Below are 23190 nucleotides of genomic sequence, written 5' to 3'. Positions count from 1 at the left end.
TTTCATTTGTTTAAAAAAATGGCTTAAGGGCCCATTAAGAGAAAAAGAAACCTACTCTGCCCCAGGCCTCCATACAAGCTCTCAGTGGCCATGGTTGCCTTCTACCTTAACCCTTTCCATGCTGAAAACCTTTAGCATTAAGTAAATAGGTGGAATTCGTTATGCGGTGCATTTTTGCGTTTTTGGGTAATTTTTTGAATCACGATATTTTGCTTCAATATCGCACTATATTCAATCTGTTTTTTGTGTTTGATTAAAAACATATTACAGTTTACGATTGTATAATTTTTAGTTTTATGCATATTTAAAATAATATGAAGTTTACAAACAAATTTGAAGGTTACGAACAAAAAAGAAAAAAATTAATTTACAGAGAATCGCTGAACTTTGTACATCTGTTAGATAGAAACATCTGTCCTCTATTAAACAAAACAAACCGCAGCTTTCTACCTAGAGCAAGGGAGAAGTTATTGCCATTATTCACACTATGTCTCTAATTACTTAGCTGGGAGAGTAGTCGATTGTTATCGTGAAGCGACACCGATTAGTCAGTTGTACGACTGTGTCAGTCCTAGAGCTTTGCTCTTACTTTTGTAAAATAATTAAATGTATTCAAAATATATATGAATTCATTTGACAAAAATTTTAAAGCCAAATTAACAGCACGAACACCTTCCATAGACTTACTATAGGAAGGTGGAGTTTCCCGGGAATATTTATCACTAGATAGTTTTAAAAACATATTTACTCGCCTAAATATTGTCGAATTAGCTAATGTAATGTCTAAGTGCATTAAATTAGTTAATTAAAATTCGATTTAAAAAGCGAATTTACAGTGATTGTTTACATTTTACTTCGAAGGTATGTAGGATCATAGCCTTCCACAAGCACATGATGGTTTTCCATCACTCTTTTGTTTGTTTTCTTCATTGCATAAATAACATTCATTGGATTATCACAACATATTTTACTTATTGTTTTCTACTAACTAATTAAACTAAATTAAACTAATTGTCTTGATATTTAGAATGGACTAGGCTTTTCGCGGCAATTTTTTCGTTTCATAAGTCTGTGATTAGTTAAAGTAACGTCAATAAAGACAGAAGAGACTCAATAAAACTGTAGAAGGAGTTTCCCTTTGATTGTTTTCAGCCAACTGTGTAGTTAACTGCGAAGATTTACTGTAGAATAGTAGGGGATGTATTTACCAAAATATTTATGGCCCAGGGTGGTAACAAAACGTTTATTGGCTTAAACAAAGTCAATATATACAGAAAAGCAAATCAAAGCTAAGATCTCTGAAAAACTCGAATATAACGCAAATTAATCGAAGTTTTTGATTAATTTTTTAATTTGGACCGATCGGTACGTTTCGCATCACCGATAAACGAAGAAGTCACGTGATACAGACCGATCAGTACCTAACCGCATGGAAAAGGTTAAAGGATTATAATCTAGACCAGTAATTCCCAACCACTGAGGCATGCCTCCCTTGGTAGGTGCAAGCTGATGCACACAATGTATTCAGTGTATGACTGACAAGTGTGTGTGTGCAAAAAACAGATAAACACAATATGATAGCCTTCCACAAGCACATGATGTTTTTCCATCACTCTCTTGTTTGTTTTCTTCATTGCATAAATAACATTCATTGGATTATCACAACATATTTTACTTATTGTTTTCTACTAACTAATTAAACTAAATTAAACTAATTGTCTTGATATTTAGAATGGACTGCTATTTGAAAAGAACTATGAGAAGTACAGAATTTGCAGACCAAAGTGAACCTAATAATAGTAATGGATAAAGAAAAGAAAAAGTGCAGGCAATATGACACAAGTTTTATCATGTTCGGATTTTCTTGTTTTCATAGCAAATCCAGCATTCAACAGCCCCAGTGTGTTATTTTTTTTTCAAATTCTCACCAATGACAGCCTTAAAAACTTTCAAAGCTTAAAATATATCTGGAACAGTGTATGAAAATTATGTACAAAACGATTGTGAGATTTTTGTTTGAAAAGAGGTAGAACTGAAACATCAGAAGACTGTAATGTCAAAAAAAGGCGTGGTATTCCCAGGAAGTGTTAAAAGCTTCTCATGTAGCTGCTATGAAAATCACTAAATGTAAGAAATTGCACACTATTGCCAAGAATTTGTTGCTTCTGGCAGCTTTAGAAATGGGTCACATTATGAATGGAGAAGCAGCTGCTAAGGCATTACGAACTATTCCACTGTCAAATAACACAGTTTCATGGTAAATGAATGACTTGGCTATGGATTTGAAAATGGATTTGTAAAATAAAATCAAATATTTACTTTGCATCTCAATGAATCAACCGATATTTCATCACAGGCTCAGTTTATTTGTTATGCAAGATAAGTCATGGAAGGAAATATAAGAGAAGAGTTACAGTTTTGTAAAACAATCCCAACAACAACTTCAGATGAAGACATACTTACTTAATTAACAAATTTGTCTGTGCTGAAGACTTATAACTTTATTCAGAAGGAATAAAGTTATAAGTCAGATTTATGTACAGATTTTATTTATGCAAAGTGCTGTAGGTAGGTAGGTAGGTATATTTGTATTTTTAGTAGTGCAATTGTAATTTTGCTTCATACTTTCAATCAAACTTTATACTTTATTATTTAATTTGTAATAAAAACAAATAACTACTTAATACAGAGCAATAAACACTTATGTATATGCTGGGGAAGGCAACATTGCATGTGAACCCCGATGGGAAAGCATATAGTAGAAAAGGTGGGAACTGCTGATCTAGACAGATATCAAACAGGATATTTTGCATCCATTCTACGGTTAAAAGAACAATCCTGAAGCATAAAACTACAGAAAGCTTTGCTCATAAAATACAATCCAGTCAGTCTGGATGCTCCAGTCAATCCACTGCTCATCAGCAAGGGATGAAAAGATTTTAAAGATGCTACCTGTCAAAACTAGAACCAGACATCTTCTGAACTGCTCCATAATTAGAGTGAATCTTTCAGCGTGAGGTATTTTATGGCTACAGTATGCTGCAGATTGCTCAAAGTTTGATTGTGTAAATATAAAATAAAAAAGAATCCCTTGCTTGAAGAGTTCAAAGGAAATGAAGATTGACCTGAACAAAAGAACATTGTCATTGTCTCTCCAACAATAGGAAAAGTACTTTTTAGTGAAGAGTCAACCTTCTTAATTGCGACTAATTTCAGGTCTGTCTATGTAAGCCAGAAAACACAGTCCCTACAATAAATGCCCAATGCCAGTAATGGTGTGAATGTGTGGCTGCAAACAGCATTGGGCAATTGCACATCATTTAAGGAATGATAAACAGATTGAAATACTGCAAAGTACTAAACAAGCATACAAGCAACAAGCATACTAAACATATGATTAAGTCCCAAGATTTCTTTCCCAATGGGGACCACCTTTATGGAAAACAATGCTCCTCACTACTGGTCAAAACACGAGGCAGTGGTCCCAGAAGGAAAGTATCTACAACTGAATTGGCCAGTCCAATCTTGGATTTAAATTCTAATGAGAATTAGTGGCAAAAAATGTCCATTCAAATATCCATAAAACATTCCACCAACAAAAGGGAACTGATTGAAACCGTCATTAATACTTGGCATCATACGAATTTGGTTGAACTGTTCAAAAGACTCATTCACTCCATATCTGAAAGATGCAGATTGTTATGAAGAACAAAGGATGGCCAGTTTAATATTAATCATTCTAGAATCTGTAGAAATGATTAAAAATTGTGAATAATATTGTTATATAATGATATAATAATAATATTTACAATTTAATTACCTTATGTCATTAATACATCTATTTGAATCGTCAATGATTAATTTATGTCATGAATATATCAATTTTAATAATACTATTTAATAATTCTTATTATATATATTTTATATAAGAAAAAAACATAAATATATAAATGTATGAAAATAATATTAAAATATATTACCTTGTTCTCTGTCTGTTTCTAATATTTCTTCAGAGCCTAAAATTTATAATTATTATTATTGAAATTTATAATATTTTTGTAATATTGTTGAATTAGTTATTAATGTTTTAATTAATAAAATATTTAGAATATGAATATAAAAAATAATTTATAAATGCACTATATAAATTAAAGCTATTAGAAAATGTTTTATTACATGATATTAATTATAAAAAAATTGAATTTGTATGCAATAAAACTTAAATCCGTAACAAGTAAAAAACTTCATAAAACAAATATTTTTTGATTTTAACAAACAATATACAGTGTTGTTGGGGTAAATCTGGAATTTCTTCATGGACAAACTTAAGCAGTCCTGGAGATAAGACTGTTGAAAGTATATGCATGCTTCAAGTCACTCAAGAAGAAAACACTGAACAGTCAACAACTAGGACCTGCTCAGGCATGTCATGAGAATGACTGAAGAGCTGCTATACTGGAATTGCTTCAAGCCAGAAAGTCATCCTCACAAATCATAGCATGGTTTGGCTACAAGAAGACACAAGTTTACTTCATTGACATTAGGGAGTCTGACAACAAAGAGAATATCTCCTAACAGGGCTACTCAAAGTAAGCATTCTGATGACAAGAGATGTGTGGAATTTATAGCCAAATTAAAGGAGATGATCAATTAGAATGGTCTACGGAGCATGAGTGATGTCACAAGAGAAATGGGCATGGTATGATTGATGATCAGTCTGGCAGTTCATGAGGACCTTCAATAACATTCTTTTGTCCTCAGAAATCACCAGCTCTTGACTAAGAAGAATGAGAAGGACAGAAAACTGAAGGTTCAGGCTCTGGTCCCTTGATTTGTGATCCCATCCAGTCCTGACTACAATTCCCTTGACTATTACATATGGGGCATGGTCAAGGGAAAGGTAAAAAGCATCACAATACCAAAAATGCTCTAAAGGCTTCCATCGTGAAGATGATGGAAAACATGGAAAAAGAACAAATCAAATGTGCCTGCAGCTGTTTCAGACCAAGGCTGGAGAAGATTGTGGAAGCTGATGGACACTACATAGAATAATTTCAGTCTGTATATTGTGTACTACTTTTTTACCAATTTTTGTAAGAATATATTGAATTTTCCCTTTATTTTTGATTTTTTTTCATTATATGATGATTTTTCCGGAATTACCTCAATGTCCATGTATAAATGTTTACTTATTATTCTTACACAAATCAAAATCTGTACAATAAAAAAATTTATTTAACAAGAATTACTTTTGTACATATCAATAAAGAATCTAATTCAATAACAGAGTTTAGGTCAAAAAGTCAAATAATAAATATTCAAAGCATAAAATGAAATCTAGAACCTGTTACAAGTGTAAATCATGTGAAAAAACCTTTCTTCGCAAATGTTTTCAAAATTCTTAAAATAGTTCTTCCTCAGATAAAAAATCTGATGGAATGCTTCAAAAAATAAAACGTAACAATTTAAAACAAAATCTAATGCTTGCTTAATGAAACTCATTGTGATGAGCATGCGCACTCTTGTGTGGATGTGATATTTAAAGGCCACTATCTATAAAGGCCGCTGTCCATTGGATTTTTTACCTGAGGAAGAACTATTTTAAAAAGTTCAAAAACGTTTGTGAAGAAAAGCTTTTTCACATGATTTACACAGGTAACTGGTTCCGGATTTAGTATTGATTTCACCCCCCCCCATGTTAAGGTGATGTTGAGTTTCTTATTTAGCATAAAATGTATCTGAAAACATCCTAATTCCATTCAAACATTTTTCAATAACTAACTAATGAAACAATAATATTAAATTCTTTTACTGACTGACTAAAAATTAATTTAACTAATAATGATTTATTCCTATTAAAAATGTTTAGTCGAAAGTAATACACATTCAACAAAATCGTTTTTTATAGAAATAAACCATTTATCATATGATAAATTTTTTTGACATTACAAAGTGAAACCTTGTTAATTTAAATTGGTCAGAGGAAAAAATTTGGATTTTGAGTTATGGAGGTTCAGCTAAAAATCTTGAGGATTATCAAAACAATAAGACTGATTGGTGATAAATGAAAATAGAAAGACAGATGAAAAAAATTAAAATTTAGGACCAGCTTCTTTTGGACTGATTGAAAGCCAAAATAAAAATGACTTTATTTGACTTTAAAAAAAACAACCACAGACTAGCTTATTAACTTCATCCAACATTATTATTCAGCTAATACAGGCTGATAGGTGGCACTTTTTGTAAACTTGACAAATTCAACTTAAAAGAACAGTGATTAATCATCCAAAATAGTTTTCCATTGATTTATGAATTAGGAATGATGTTCTTTATATTGAGCTAGGTAACAACTGGCATTGTTCAGAAGGCATACATTTCATGGATGACTGGCTACCTGTTCACATTACTCCAATTTATGCCACTCCTTGCGTATTATATTAGTTTTTTTTCTTCCAGACACTTTGTGTATATGTATGTATGTATGTATATATATATATATATATATATATATTACAACAACAATAATATTAAGAGTTTTATCTTCTACAGAAGTTCAATAGTTTTCTGGCCAAAATGATTATTTTAAGTGTAATTAGAACAGAAACCTGGAGGCTTCTGTATCATTCTAACTACATTTATAAATTATATCACTAGTTAATCAGATATGTTCTGTCTGATCCTTGTCTAATATCTTTTTATCATTTCAAATTGAAAGCTGATTGATTTTTTCAGCAAATAAACAGAAATATAGGTGTTATACCTTGATCACTCATTTAACACTTATATAATTTGTCTGATACTATGTTCTCATGAAAATATGGTTAAACTGTTAATGGAAAGTAATTGAATATAAACAGCAATAGCAGGAAATTAAGAAAACATTTTAGAGGTAGTTTGTTAAAAACAAACTCTTTTTAGTCATAAATATATTTAAAGTGAAAACAATTTCTTATATTTCATATTTATGGACAATTAAAAATTTCAGCAGACTTTCCAAATACTGATTTTAAAATATAAAAGAAACATGACTATATAGAGGATTACTTAACTGAGTGCTACATGTAAATAAGGTGACCAGATGTTTCACTTTACACAGGATACAGCTGCATTTTAAGTCCATGTTCTGCATTGTCCCGTTTGTCTCACTAGGATGCCTTTCCTAAACCCACAGGATCTCACTTTCCATTCAGAATAAAAGTACAAGGTAACAAGAATAACAAATATATCTCATTACCATCTGATAATGCATCTATAATATACATCTACATTTACTACAGGCTACACATCATAGTGGTAGTGCATGCTGAAGTATATTGTTATGCTACAAGGAAATGAGTGTCTGTTGTCAGATCTCCAGGAACAATTTATTTCCATGCTGGATGAGCAGCCTGTGCATAAGAAACGTGAAACTAAAGGTATGTGTCAAGAAGACAGTGTTACTTTACTGTGCAATAAATACTCAATAAATTTATGCCATCGGAACTGATTCTGTTGACATAAATTGTTTACAGTTGTCTATTTTTCAAAAAAAAAAAAAAAAAAAAATTCAAGGGTGAGCATATAGAAATTAATGTATGTCTTAGATTTAATGGTGTCTTACATTCAAGTAAATACAGTAATGTATAAATAAGTTATGTTGGGAAATAATGTTTATAAGTTACATACAATTTATTTCCAATTAAAATTGTGTTATTAATTTTAAATTATTTAAAATAATTATTATTTAATTAATTCCAACCTTCTATATGATCTTCTGGTGCTAGATCAAAAGCTTCATATGAATCTGATCTTACTAATGGATCATAGCTATTATCTACTGGTACCATAGCATCATGAATGGATCCATTGCCTTTAAAAATCAAACAATATCTTTAGTACTATAGATTAATAATATTGATTTATAGAAGACCTTTCTATAAATAAATGTAAAATTAATATATCAATATTTAATTTTAATTATACTTTAAAAGGCATTGTAAAATTTAAAAAATTTTAAATAAAAGTTTTTTGGTTAAGCAAACTGAAAATTTGTCACTTTTAAAGTATAATGTAATATTCAAATTATATTATTTTAGTTTAAATTTTAGATCAAATAATCAAATAATAATAAAGCCAAATGATTGCCAGATTATATCACACTACATTACTGCTACTATTAATAATTATACACTGAGTAATTTGACACTGCAGGTAGGCATTAGACACCATCATAATTAAATTAATATTTATTAATTTAATTATAATTATTAAATTTAATAAGTAATGTAGCCCGATTTAATCTGGCAATCCTTTGGCTTTAATATAATTATCAAACTTTGAGATGTTTATATATATTCAAATAATATAACATAATACAAAATACAGATATGTCACATTTTTAATTGTATTTGTAGAGTTCTTAAATAATTGCATAACCATTGCATTTTTCTGTTTGTTATAAATAAACAGTGGATATATATTTGATGCTTATGTTGAGATAGATAAAATGTCTGACAGAAATTTTATGCTATAGTTGGTGTTATAGTCATAAAAATAAAAATTTATTATTATAACTGAAATATAGGATCAATGTTTAGAAATAAATTTCATTGCATTCAAAAAATTTATATTTGTTGTGGTTCATGTACTAGTTGTCAAATGGCATTATACATGTCGTGCAAACATAATGAAGTCTTCAAAGGAAAAATTGCTGATAGTCAAATGTATTCTTATGTTCTGATGATGGCATTAAATTAATTCAAAAATGTTTAACTACTTTCAAATATGTGAAACAAATTTAAAATATATATTTAGATATATTTGTACAATTACTAATATTTATGAATGAGTTCTTTCATTTCATGCAATGTATATGTTATGGACAAAGTGATTAATGGGCATTATTCATAATGCCCAGTCATTATGAATAATGACCAAAAAGGGCATGCAGTATGATAAATATTGATTAATTTATCAACTGACTGGTCATTATGAATACTGCTATCACCTAATCGGGCAAAGTGATGATAATACATTGAGGAGTGATCATTCAACATACGCTAACCAATCAACACTCTGAGTTGCACCTGCATATCGCATTGAGTGCGTATTGCGTTTAGTACAAATTTTAAATTCTGCGACATTTTAATTTGATTAAAAATCTCCACTTATTTCATTTAGAAATATTTATTTTTTGTGAATTATTTCAAAGTATTTTAAAAAATACATGTAATGTTTTAAAACTAAATACTATTAACTATATTAATTAAGTGGTATAATTTTACCTATGTGCACCATCATGGTGGTGGTGGCAACTGTTTGTGCTCTTGACGGATTCCTCCGGAGGGGAGCCGCTGGCCGGATACCAATTGTTTAAAGTCACTAGGTATTAGCAAAAGCAGCGCTGAACGTCCGACATACACGTTTTTGCATTTAAAACTTCAGCCTCAACCTCACTATTGATACATACTAGATATTGATATGTATGTTCAAGAACTACCGTGAATAAATAACTAGTGACGTTAAACAATCGGCGGCCGGCCGGCGGCTCCCCTCCAGGAGGAATCCATCGAGAGCACAAACAGTCGCAACCGCCGCCAAATTCGGTACTAAATACCCACACTGTGCCTCATCATTCCATAGAGTATGTCTTCCAGTGTTGGAGAAAAACACAATCTTCTCCATGCCCAGATAAAGACAGTGGGATCACCAACAAGTTAATGTTGTTTTGAAATAAACACAATGAAATCAAAAATATTCAACAGAAACAAACTTTAATAAACAAAACAAAAATACCTATCTTTCATTGCATTGGCTGCCAAAAATGGCATCCAAATGTCTCTCAGTGAAGCCTGCACACCACATTCTGTCACAGACTGGATTCTTTTAAAACATCTTGAGAAACTATAAATTTATAAGGCTTCCACTAGGAATGCAGCCACAAACTATAGAGATATGGATATCTCTACATCTTGGAAATTCTTACTTTAAATCCATTTTATACCATTTAAAAATGTACTAACGTTTTTCTTTTATATATTTTTAACTTTTTGTTTCACATTTTGAAAATTTGTTCCCTGGGAATTTATTAGAGTAACACAAAAATCCTTAAATTTTATTTCCAAAATCAGCAGGCCACTGTTCTAATGCAGACAGCATACATAAACTCATCTGATTTGACAGCATCACTTTTTTCTTTGAGGCTATCTAAAGAATTGGATGCATGATAACAGCCCCTAACCATCCAGCAACTTAAAGACTACATTCAGAAGCAAACCTTCAAGTGCTAGACATGATAAAAGTAGTTTATAGAAAATGCTGTACATAAACATTTTGCAAAGCAAAAATTGAAAGTCATTTATGTAATATCATTTTCCATATATAGTAAAGAATTTCAATTTTCTATACTTTATACAAAAAAATAAATATAAATAACTAAAAATGAAAAATGTATTCAACTTTTAAATAGTGAAATGACTTACGAACTATCCTTTATATATAATACTAGCTGACCCGGCCATGCGTTGTTGTGGCTCAAAATGTATGTATTATAAATGTATAACACTTCCCCCGTGGGGAGAATTTCAAAAAATCCCTTCTTAGTGTACATTCTCTTGACGTACCCTACTAAAACACAATCAAAAACGCATCTAAAATAGTATAATAAAAGCCGAGTTCTTCGCAGTAAGCCTTAATCCTGTCCCTTTCCCGGCTGGGGAATATCGAAAAATCCCTTTTTAGTGTATATTCTGTTGACGTAACCTATTAAAATGCTATTAAAAAAGCAAAAAACCGCATGCAAAATAGTATAAATAGAAGCTGAGTTCTTCACAGTAAGCCTTAATCCTGTCTCTCTCCCCCCAGTGGGGGGAATTTCGACATGTATATTATATAAAAACATGTGCATATTCAAATGCAACGTGGTGTCAAAATTTCAAAGGAATCGGTAGGAACAAATGAACGTTATATTTTATTTATATAGAGATAGAAAATGATCTGCTTTAGTCCATTTTAACAGAAAAGCATAATGCCTCACAGAAAAGAAAACTTAGGTCGTCGAAAGTTAGCGCCATCTGTTGGACATAAAAGCCTTAATCCATATATAAATATATTTTTGAAAGGGGAGAAATGGTGGTCTTCACATATGCCAGAAACCTTCGCGGGAATGTATTAAACAACTTCCCGAAGTTTCATGGCAATTGGATAAATGGTGTGGTAATGCATGAAGGACAAACACACAGACAGACAGACACATTCGTTTTTATATATATAGATAAATAAAATGTCTTCAATAAATAAAGTAATCAAAGTATATCAATATCATTATTATAAAGAATATTAACCTTTATAATCCCCTTGGTGATATGAAAACTGTAGTTCTACCTTACCATCTTCAGAAAACCTTGCATCTGTTTAATAAAAAAAATTTAAAATTGTGTAATAAAAGTAGCATTAATTATATTATCTTTGTGGATATTAATTTAATTGTGTTAATTTCATTAAAATTAACAAACATACAAATTTTTAAAAGATTTATATATATATATATATATATACATATATACATATACATTACATATATGTATATTTTTATATGTGCATGGAGATACATACACAGTGTGACAAAATATTTTGAAAAGAGTACCACACATAAATATGAAATAGGATAACAAGATTTCTTAGTAAACTTTTTCATTTATACGTTCAATTTATTATTAGAATATTTTTAAAAATGACATATGGAATAATGTATCAATGAAATAAATAAATAAGTTTTCTTTACAATTAGTGAATCTAAACAAATAATAGTAGTGTACTTATTAGAGATGGCTCATGAAAATGATAAAATCTATTTTTAATAAATTACAACATAATCTTAACAAATAGTAATGAATGGGCCACTAGACCATTCAAGAACAATTCCTCAGAATTAAACTCAAATTCAAACCTAGATATTTTGGAACAGGATGCATAGACCATTCTGTTCATTTAATAGTTTGATAGTTACTATCTAGATTCCAAGTTTAAAAATTTATATTTTTTTAATCATCAAATTGCTAATAACTTTTGGTATATAATGTATCTTAATCAAATATAACATATCTTAATCAAGATTTGTGTTTTGAACAATATTGATTATATTTGAAAACTTGTAATATAGTACAGATTAAACCTCTTTAATCTGGCATTGTGATTTGGCAACTTCTATGGTCCAGTACATTTTAAATCTGCTGCCACTAGTTATTTCTCGTGTGTCTGTTTATTTGATTCAAAGAAAATTAATTAAGGAAAAGCCAAAGTAGCAGAGCAGGCTACATTACAACAGAAGATTATTAAAAACATTGCCAAGATTCATTCCAGCATAGAATATTCACTTTCCTGCACTTCCATTGATTCCAATGAACATGTATCTGATGACCCTGCATATCTTGAAGGCACCGTCGACCATGAAGACCTTGCTGTCTACTGAGTTATGGGTACTACAACAATTATTTTTAGTTCTGGGCTTTATATTATATGAAAAAATAAAAATCTTGTTTGGAATCATTAATGATTGTATTATGTGAAATCTGGAAGTTAAAAACCTAAATTTCTGAATTATTTCACTCCTGATATACAACTGCTTAATCAACAAAATTCCATAACCAAAAAAAATGTTGACCCTTGACTGGCAACTATCGTCTCCTATCTGTCAATAAGACATTATTCCCTTGCAACCGGTAGATCAACTTGCACGATAATTTACAGTTAGCATCCGAGCTCGTCGTTTGTTTTGAATCCCAGGAACACCTATGGCCCTAACTGCAATCCGTTGTCGATCACGTGACTGGTTTTCTCATCAAAACCCTATAAAAGACGCTTCCTTCCCCCTCTAAAGGGCTCTACAATCATTTCTCGAGTACGATGTGCACTGCGCCATCGACCGAACGCAAAAAGTTTCTAAAGTTTTAAGTGCCAGTGTCCAGACTCCGACTCCATTCATCGGACTCTGTCTGTTACGGAATTTATAGAGGTATGAACAAATATTTGTAAACTCTCTCTCTCCGAACCCCCCTTTTGTATATGAGGGTAGAAGTGTAGTTTTGTTCGTTTCGATTTTAATAAATCTTGTTTTGTTATGAAATGGTCTTTCTTGACTGTCGGCTTCGCCTTATCGTCGACCCCATCCTTCCTCCTCCTCCACTCGCGTGACACGTAACGCATAACAAAACGAAATCGCCATCCTTGACAAGTGAGTCGCCGGAAAGGGAGGTACGACTTCCTCTTACCTCCCGGGGATCTCACAATTATTTCCTCTTTTAAGCTAGGTTCTATCTTTGATAGCACTGCAATATGTGTATGGAATAAGAATATAATTATGTATGTGATTTTCTCATGGGTCTTAAAGATCAATTCCTGAAATTCAGCAATAGTCAGGTCCCAAAGTTGCCAAATTAAGGAGATTCAACCAGTATTAGCTATTTTCATTACTTATTTATTACCATAAAAAACAACATAAGATCATCTAAAAATATGAAGTAAACAATCCAAACAGCATCTTCCCTTGTCCTTTTTTGCATAAGGAAGTCATCTAAAATACAATGAGACTCAACCTTTTATTTAAAGCTATAGTCTGAGTAGACAAGACAAAACAAAAAGCTGCTGGTGATTGAATAATATTATAAAAACAAGTATGTTGTATTTTTAAATACTCAGAACATAAAAGTTTATTAAAAAGTTTATTAAAGGTCAAGCTTCAGTATGTTCTAGATGAGTTCCTAATATAAATTGTGTAACTTTCCCAGCTCTTACGAGATTTTATGAAAAAACTTTTATACCATATTTTCATGGAATGACCGGCATGCCACATAAAAACGGGAGACCAGCATGCTGGTAACTCCATATAACTAATATATTGAATTCAGTCATGAAGGAAATAATTTTAAATATTTTCATTAGTATATTTATTATGCAATTACAGGTATTCCATGACTTACAACTAAGTTTTCTTTCAGAAGAGCTGTTGTAAACTAACTGAATTGTTCATAAGTCAAATGTGAAAAGTAATGATATAAAATGATAATAAAGGAATGAGGTTCCAAAGACAAGCCTATATAATATTGCTTCTTTACAGAATATGCTGTAATCAGATGACAACTCATTTTTGAGTTGTCCACATTTATTTAGTTATTAACACAAAGATGCTATTTTAATTAATTATATTATTTATTACTCAAAAAATTCAGAGAAATATGCAGAGAAATATACAGATTCAAAGGAAACAAAAATCATACTGAAGGAACACTGACTTTATTTTTATTATTAATTACTATTTATTTAATTTATTATTAGTTCATTTTAACTTTATTATAAAATTAATTTAGAATAATAATCTTTGATCAACTCTCAGAAAGTTTTGTTTTCCCTTTTTGTATATTAATGGCATAGACTACAGTCATGGTAATATTTGAATAAACTTAGATGTTATTGTTATATTGTTTATATTTTTTACTTATTACAGTATTTAATTGTTAAACTATGCAATTAGTGAGTGTAATCAATCATTGGGACCCAAAACTAATTTTCTAATATATTAGTTGTGGCCATCACAGATAAGCCATTACCAGGTGAAGAGGTTATAAAGTCAAGGATTGATTGTATATGAAAATTATATCATACTATTCAGTATGTCTTCTTATAATATATATAATTCAAAACAAAAATCTTACCAAATGCTGCATCATCGAGTTCTTCTTTTAAAAAGACAAGACGATCACTATCTAAAGTACATGTATGAAACTGAACCCTAAAAATAACAGAACGACCTGCGGGACGTTGTTTTTTATGATAGCATTTTACTAAGATATCTCCTCGTAACTGAATTGAAGGTTCTACAGTTATAATAATTCTTCTTGACCTTTCTGTAACAATGCTGAAAGAATATAATTTCAAAATATTACAACTGCAAAGTTTAAATACTTTTTCTTTTAATTTAAAATACTTACTACACTCCTGAGGTATAAATAGGATGCATCCCTTGATATATCTTTACAAAAGGTCTACAGCCTGAGAAATGTTAATAAATAATAAGCATTAATTATGAATATTTGGTATAATATAGCAATAAATCTGTCATTTAAATTAATGATAAGATCATACTTATATTGTCTTTAAAGTGAATCATTTTAATTACCTCTCATTCTACTTCTTTAGTAAAAAGTTGAAATGAGTTCACAAATAATACTAATAATATTAAAAGTTAATTACCTCCTTTGGAATCAAAATTAGGCACACCATGTATGATAATGTGATGCAAATAAAGTGTACTATTGTTCATTCTAATTGCACCAGAAAGCAGCCCAGCAAAATAGTGAATATACCTATTAAAATTAATTAAATTAATTAATAAATTTATAAATATTATACAAAATGTATTTCATTTATGCTTATTTATTTAATTATTTACATAGTAATTATTAAGCAAAATCAGGATTACTTTTCAGCTGGAACTTGCCAGCAGATAGCATAAAAAGTATAGCTAGCTGGTACATAGTACTGGCAATTGCTCAGTAAGAAAAATTCTATATATTTAAGAGAGTTGTTGTGACTGACACAATAAAAATGAATGAAATGAACTGGGCCACTATTTTTGTCACAACAAATAGCATGGGTTAATTGGATGTGGTGGTTTCCTATAACCGCGAACGAATCAAAAACAGGGCGAGGCAAAGGCAACAAGAACATTTATTAACTCACATACATCCGACTTGGATCTTACACGAAAAGGACGCCTCCTATCGTGAACAATTGACAAACGGAAGTGTACATTGACCAGACAATAAACAAAAACTTAGCTTGTATATACGTAACTCGATCCCGAGTGGTTCTTTGACGGTCGGACACACAAAATAAGCGGATAGCGACTGACTAAAGCGCGGTTTACAATGACTAATATGATTAACCTTAACATTGGAGCTGACATAAAATGCAAATGAGGTATGATACTCTTTTGTCAGAGGCCATTTTTCGAAGAATGGACAATGCTGTCTGGTAATTGTCTATCTTCACTATGTTCTTGTCAAGAAACAAGGTATAAAGAAGCACTAATGACAATATTTTGAAATGGAAAGAAAAAACATGGTTACTAAAGGGCTTAAGGGTACTATTTAGCAACTGTTACTAAATCCAAAACAAGAAATAGTGTGTGTGTGTGTGTGTGTGTGTGTGTGTGTGTGTGGGGTATACAATAAAATCTGTAATCTTGAATCAACAAAATTTCATGTACAAATATCTCAACATTGTCCCTTAAAATAGTTAAAATAGTCACCAACCTAAGTTTATTAAATTCCATGAATCCTTTTGGCATATTGTTTGGAAAAATAGCTTTAATACTGCTGATAAGTAAACCAATGAAATCAGAGTTGCTCGCTAGTTAAATAGAAAATTTGCTAAATCTAGCTTTCCTGTAGCATCAACAAGGGGCTTAAAAGTTATGTTCTTCACCTAGCAGAAATGTTAGTTTTTTTTTTTTTTTTCTTTTTTGTCACAGCAGGAAGAAAGGGAGTTTGGCAGTAGCTCAAGTTTATTTTAGCATTTTGTTTTTTTAATTTAAATTGGAAAATACCGATTTTCTCATAATTCATATTTCTATTTGGAGTGTTCTTTGTTTGTGGTAGCCATCCATAGTTTGCCACCTTTTCAAAATTGCTGACCTGGAGAATAGGTTTGTTCCAACACAAGTCCCTGACTGGTTGAATTTAAAACCATATGAGGCATGTGCAATGTCATTTTATAGCCAAGAACTGAATAATGACCAAGACAGTTTTAAACCAGTTAGGAACTTGTGTTGGAACAGACCTAATATTTGCCAGAGACATTTGCAAGTTAGAATTTTAAAAGTACATTTTCTGTCACTCTTAGCCTAGGGATAAGATGAGGATAAGTTTGGGTGGGGGTGTGAAGTTAAAGTGTTTAATTGTTAAAATAAAATACTCACAAATATTTTTATAAATTTATTTTGTTTTATCATAATTTCATAATTTCTACGAAAATTAGACAAATTAATAATCAATCCTGACCATGAATTTAAAAACCAGCTTGTCCAGGTGAAAATTGACCTGGTGGCAACACTAGCTATCTTGAATTTTGTTTTGACAGCTTTATGAATGTTTTCATAAAGCTGTCAAAACAAAATTCAAAACAAAATGTGTTTTACATTAATAAAGAGATATTTGCTAATCACCTAAATTTTCTTATAGATAGTTTATGTAATGTATTATACAAAAATTGATTTTTGAATAAATTCAGTGTAGTGTAGAGAGGTAGTTTTATGATATATCTAAATTTATGATATTCATTTAAATCATTATTACAACCTATTATATTATGGTAATAATACCATGTTTTCCCAAAAATAAGACTTGGTCTTATATTAATTTTTGCTCCAAAAGATGCATTAGGTCTTATTTTCAGGGGATATCTTGTCCAAACGCATTCACTTGGGTGTTTACAAATAATTAAAATGAATGGTAATATAAAGTATAATTAAGTAATAATGTCAGTAATAATACATATAAGAATTTACCTCTTACATGTAATTTCAATAATAATATTTATTTATATTTAATTATATGTTAATAATATTATTTTATAATTCAATATGTCTGTCTTGGGTTGCACGAACATATTAAATATGATCATCTAGCTGATGATCTTAACTAGGGTTTATTTTAAGAGTAGGGCTTATATTATAAGCATCCTAAAAAATCATGCTAGAACTTAATTTCCAGTTAGGTCTTATTTTCAGGGAAATATGGTATCATGGACTAAATACTACACAGAATTGCATTCCTTGTTCTACTGTTTTCACTTTGCATCTGAATAAAAATTTTTCTAATTTTCATATACCTCCACATGTAGAACTCTCATAACTCAAACTGGTCATTTTTTGGTTTCTTCAAATTTGAGGTTTAGAGGTTTTATAGTTACTGTATGCACGTGGATATATAGTATATATATTTATATATATGATGCAATCTATGAAAAGTTATCTTAAGTTAGAAAAGTAAATTTTGCTGTAGAGTAAAAAATCCAAAAATTTATATGGATGAAATAGCTGTTTTTTAGATTTCAACACCAAATGTATTTAGAATAATATCTGGCAACATTTTAAACTGTAAAGGTCCTTTTATATACTCCACTTAAAATAAAAATTGACATTGTAAAGAAAAAAAGGCTAAAAATCCAAGATGAAATATATATTTAAAAAATGTAAAAAAATCTATCTTAAACCAATTTACAAAAATATAGACTTGAAAGAGCCTATAAAAGAAAGTCAACTCCACCAAGTATATTCTACTGGAATCACTGGAACATAACCAGTGTTCCAGTGATTGTGAAAGGACGTTAAAGAAGACTGAAAGATTTTTTTATATATGTCTTCAATATCGTATATTTTTTACATTTTTTAAATAAAAATTGATTTTTCCAACTTAGGTACCTTTTTCAGATTGTATCACATATATAGAATATTAATGAATTTATAGAATCAATATAACTTGTTCTAAATAACGTAACATATAATAAACATTTTTTAAAAAAGATTAAAAACATTCATTGTATACCTATTTTTATTCAGAGATGGAATATACTATAAACTGAGAATCCTTTATCTGAAATGCTTGGGACTGGAAGTATTTCAAATATTGGAATATTTGTATATTTTCAACTGTTTTGATTTGATATATATTAGTTTGATGTGACTTCTTTTTTATGTTGCTTATTTAGGGATTTTTATAAAATTTTCACATAGTTCATTATGATACTTAGGTTTTTCATGTGTTAGGCCCTTGTGCATATACTGCACATGATGAATCTTATGAATATAATATTGTTTAAACCATGATGTATAGACAAAGTTTTAGGATATGCAGGCTTATCTTAAAAAATTAAAGCTTGTCTTAATCAATTTAAATTTGTTTTATCTCTTATCAAATCTTTAAAATGCCATACTTCTATTTTTTTTACTTCAACCAAAGAATTGACATAATTAATACATGATTTTACCACTTTAAGTAATAACAAGTATTTTAAACAATTTTTGATAAAAGATAAAATAAAAGATGTTAATCATTACCTTTTCTGTGAAGGATGCATTGCTCTAGATAATTTGTCATCATAAAACCTTTTCATTGCAAACCTATCCAATGCTTGATCCGCACTAAAAATAAATTTATCATTATTTCCTTATATAGATTAATGCTTAGATATATTTATAAGATACTATTCTTAACATATTGTACTTTTGTATAGTTAGTATAAGTAGTGTATAATCTAATTGTTCAATTATTATGCCTTTGTGTCCTTTTTAACTCTATTTAAAATTTATTTTGTATACTAGTACTTTCTATATATTAACAGGACTTATTATACTGGAAAGTATTATTTCCAGTATAATAAGTCCTGTTAATATACAGAAAGTACTTGTATACAAAATAAATTTTAATTGTTCAATTGTTTAATTTTGAAATATGTTTCAAAAAACTTTTAATTTTAATTCATACAATGTCATCAAAGTGTAGAATGCTATGTATTTTGAATGTTTAAGTTCATTCAAATTTATGTAAAAACTTTGCTGATAAAAAAATTATTTTATCAAACATAAAAACTCATTTAAAAATGTAAAAAAGATTTCTGTAACCTGAAGGGCCACTAAAGCACTCTTAAATGTTTGTTTTCTTCTGTTTATCTAACATTTATTAAACATCAGCGCTGGAAATAATACATAAAAGTGTGTGTGTTTGGGAGTTGTCATTGCAAAAATTAGGATGCAAAAAAAAGATTATTTAAAGATAGTACAAAACATTAATCACGATAGTACTCCCCAGTGACTTATGACCCAGGACCAGCATTCAACCAGCTTTTAAATGCCCAACTCAAAGAGAAATAGCTGTTTAGGAACAAAGAAGTTGTACACCTCCTTTTTTGCAGCAAGGTCCACAAATATGTTAATTACTCATAGTACTGTACATAGTAATTCTAGCATTTGTTTCTTTTTGATTTGCACAGAGAGCCAGATCAAACCTGATCTGTCTCTCTTATAGACCCTTTAACAAAGTTTTGTTACTAAGCTTTTTTCATGTAAGGATGAAACTCTACAGTGTATTTTCTTCTCAATGCTTAAAAAATAGAAGCAAGTCTTGCAGAAGATCCTGATATGTGAATTACTTAATATGAGAACATTTTTAATTTCAAATTTTTTAAATATTGAAGTTTATCAAAATATGAAAACACAAGTATTCTAGACATAAGTTTATTATTATAATTATTTCTCTTTTATAATAACAAAAAGTTATTAAAATGTATAAATTGTATTTAATTTAAAATGTAAATATTTATAGTTTAGTACCTTGCACAGATATTACTATAATGCATGTAGGCTGCTATTACTATTCCTGTTCTTCCTTTATCACCCTATTCGTAATATATAAAAAGATGTTTCTTTAAAATTATTTATTTTAAGTCAATTATATCATTTGAATTTTTAATTATTTAACAATTTCATAAATAAAATTGCAATCCATACCTTAGAGTGTAAAACAGCAATGTGTTGGGGATCTTGAGAAAGCCAAGAATCAAGAGATTTACAAATACTACATAGTCTTTCTAAAGGGGGTGCTAGATATTGTGGCCATCCAAAATCTAAAACCTGTAACAATTTTAAAGTAATTTATTTTCCCAGAAAAATACATATATTATTTATAGAATAGCAAAGAAAAAATAAATTTTATATTCAGAAAATTTTTACTAAAATAAGAGAAACATATTTATGAATGAATCACTAAGAATTTGTTTATTGCAATCAAAGTAATTTCATTAAACTTCATTTATTTATTTATTTTACTAATTAAATATTAAGAGAACAAAATATTAGAAATATTTTAAATTCTAGTTTAATAATTTTTAATGATTCTGGTGATTTTATATATAACTTTTCAGTAATTAATTTGTTCGATACTTCTGCTTAACTTATAATTCTAACACAAAATATATAACAATTAAACCTCAATTCTAAAACAAAAATTTCAAAAGCATAAGAAAAAATATTAATCTCAATAAAATTGTTCTATAATAGGTTTAATAACTATAATTTAACAATTCATTTAGACTTTTATAAATTTCATAAATTTATAAAAACAGAAAATTCAATCAATCTGTTAAAATTAATAATAATAATTATTATTGATTTATTTATATGAATATATTACTTTTAGTTTTTTCGCTGGATGAGAAATTTTTTATATAAATAAAAAAGACGTAGTCGTTTCCAAAACTTGGTCAATCACCGTTTATTTCGTTAAAATGTTCTAGAATAAAGATTCGGACGATCCGACCTTCCTTTTTAGGCTACATGATCGCCCAGAAAACAATTCCTTTAAAACATAGAAATAATCCAATTAAAAATATAAAAATTTGTAAAAATTGGAATCGGTGACCTTACGACGCCTTTGAATTCATCCTTGACTTCCAGTCGGGAGTTCTGGATCCTTATATCCACGTGAAAAGTTGCGCTGTTTAATGTAGATTATCCTGATCCCTCTGGCGGCGATTTCTTTTAAAACTATTTAATTTTAGTTTTTTCGCTGGATGAGAAATTTTTTATATAAATAAAAAAGACGTAGTCGTTTCCAAAACTTGGTCAATCACCGTTTATTTCGTTAAAATGTTCTAGAATAAAGATTCGGACGATCCGACCTTCCTTTTTAGGCTACATGATCGCCCAGAAACAGCGCAACTTTTCACGTGGATATAAGGATCCAGAACTCCCGACTGGAAGTCAAGGATGAATTCAAAGGCGTCGTAAGGTCACCGATTCCAATTTTTACAAATTTTTATATTTTTAATTGGATTATTTCTATGTTTTAAAGGAATTGTTTTCTGGGCGATCATGTAGCCTAAAAAGGAAGGTCGGATCGTCCGAATCTTTATTCTAGAACATTTTAACGAAATAAACGGTGATTGACCAAGTTTTGGAAACGACTACGTCTTTTTTATTTATATAAAAAATTTCTCATCCAGCGAAAAAACTAAAATTAAATAGTTTTAAAAGAAATCGCCGCCAGAGGGATCAGGATAATCTACATTAAACAGCGCAACTTTTCACGTGGATATAAGGATCCAGAACTCCCGACTGGAAGTCAAGGATGAATTCAAAGGCGTCGTAAGGTCACCAATTCCAATTTTTACAAATTTTTATATTTTTAATTGGATTATTTCTATGTTTTAAAGGAATTGTTTTCTGGGCGATCATGTAGCCTAAAAAGGAAGGTCGGATCGTCCGAATCTTTATTCTAGAACATTTTAACGAAATAAACGGTGATTGACCAAGTTTTGGAAACGACTACGTCTTTTTTATTTATATGAATATATTACTCTTCACACTTTCTCTATATCCACGTTAACTGCAACAGCTCTTTCTGCTGAAAGAACTATTTTAAAATGATTTTATACATAAAACTGTATAAATATTTTATTAATCTATTGTAATTTATTTGTTGCGCAGACATAGTTAAGCATAAATTTAAAAATGTCAAATTAAAAGACAGTATATATCTAGGATGGTCTTTCATAAATAAAATCTATTAAATGCATTGAAATACACAATAGTTAAACATTCTGAAGCCTGATGTTTAAATATTCAGTAATAGCATAGCTGGCAAAGCATCTGCACAGTAACTGGGAGTTGTAGGTTTGAGTCCCACTCTGGGCAAATTCTTTTCTTCCAGAATATTCTAAAATATTTATTAAATATTAATTTAATTCTAACTATTATATTTAATAAGAGATGGCACCTAACGCCTACCTCTAGTACCAAATTATTTAGAATTTAATTTAAAATAATAATGGTAAAGTAGTCCAATTTAATCTAGCAATCATTTGACATAATATTCAATATTATTATAAAGTATGAAAGAACAATCAAACACTAGTAAAAAATATTTTAGTATGGTATGTAGTAAATATTTTCAAAAAAAGCACATCAAACTAATTCAATGTACAATACATATTGTATATATTATAATATACAATGCACAACATTTATTTATTTAAAGAAATTTCCTAGAGCTCAAAAATAAAGTTTAAAAATGAAAATGAAACTACTATTAAAATTAATTAATTAAATATTTAAAAAAGGTTTCAAACATTTTTATTATATTTATTATAATTTTCTTA

At 29.5% G+C, this 23190-nt stretch overlaps 1 protein-coding gene across 14 annotated transcripts in view; it reads right to left on the bottom strand.

Moving 5' to 3' along the window:
* Positions 1 to 23190, bottom strand: part of LOC136969221 (tensin-1-like) — a 221473-nt gene that overhangs the window by 83469 nt on the left and 114814 nt on the right. For all 14 annotated transcript variants that reach the window (XM_067263326.1, XM_067263351.1, XM_067263345.1 and 11 more), the window contains 9 exons: positions 20543 to 20665; positions 20366 to 20430; positions 19094 to 19177; positions 15226 to 15338; positions 14964 to 15024; positions 14688 to 14890; positions 11322 to 11387; positions 7739 to 7849; positions 3981 to 4016 (listed from right to left, as the gene is read on the bottom strand). In XM_067263326.1, coding sequence (XP_067119427.1) covers positions 3981 to 4016; positions 7739 to 7849; positions 11322 to 11387; positions 14688 to 14890; positions 14964 to 15024; positions 15226 to 15338; positions 19094 to 19177; positions 20366 to 20430; positions 20543 to 20665 — 862 coding nt within the window. The remainder of the gene's footprint in view (positions 1 to 3980; positions 4017 to 7738; positions 7850 to 11321; positions 11388 to 14687; positions 14891 to 14963; positions 15025 to 15225; positions 15339 to 19093; positions 19178 to 20365; positions 20431 to 20542; positions 20666 to 23190) is intronic.

Source organism: Centruroides vittatus, unplaced genomic scaffold (assembly GCF_030686945.1).
Source record: "Centruroides vittatus isolate TY-2023 unplaced genomic scaffold, ASM3068694v2 contig_1035, whole genome shotgun sequence".
Classification (NCBI taxonomy): Eukaryota; Metazoa; Arthropoda; class Arachnida; order Scorpiones; family Buthidae; genus Centruroides; species Centruroides vittatus.
Note: the sequence above shows the minus strand (reverse complement) of the source record. Positions and strands in the feature narration are given on the sequence as shown.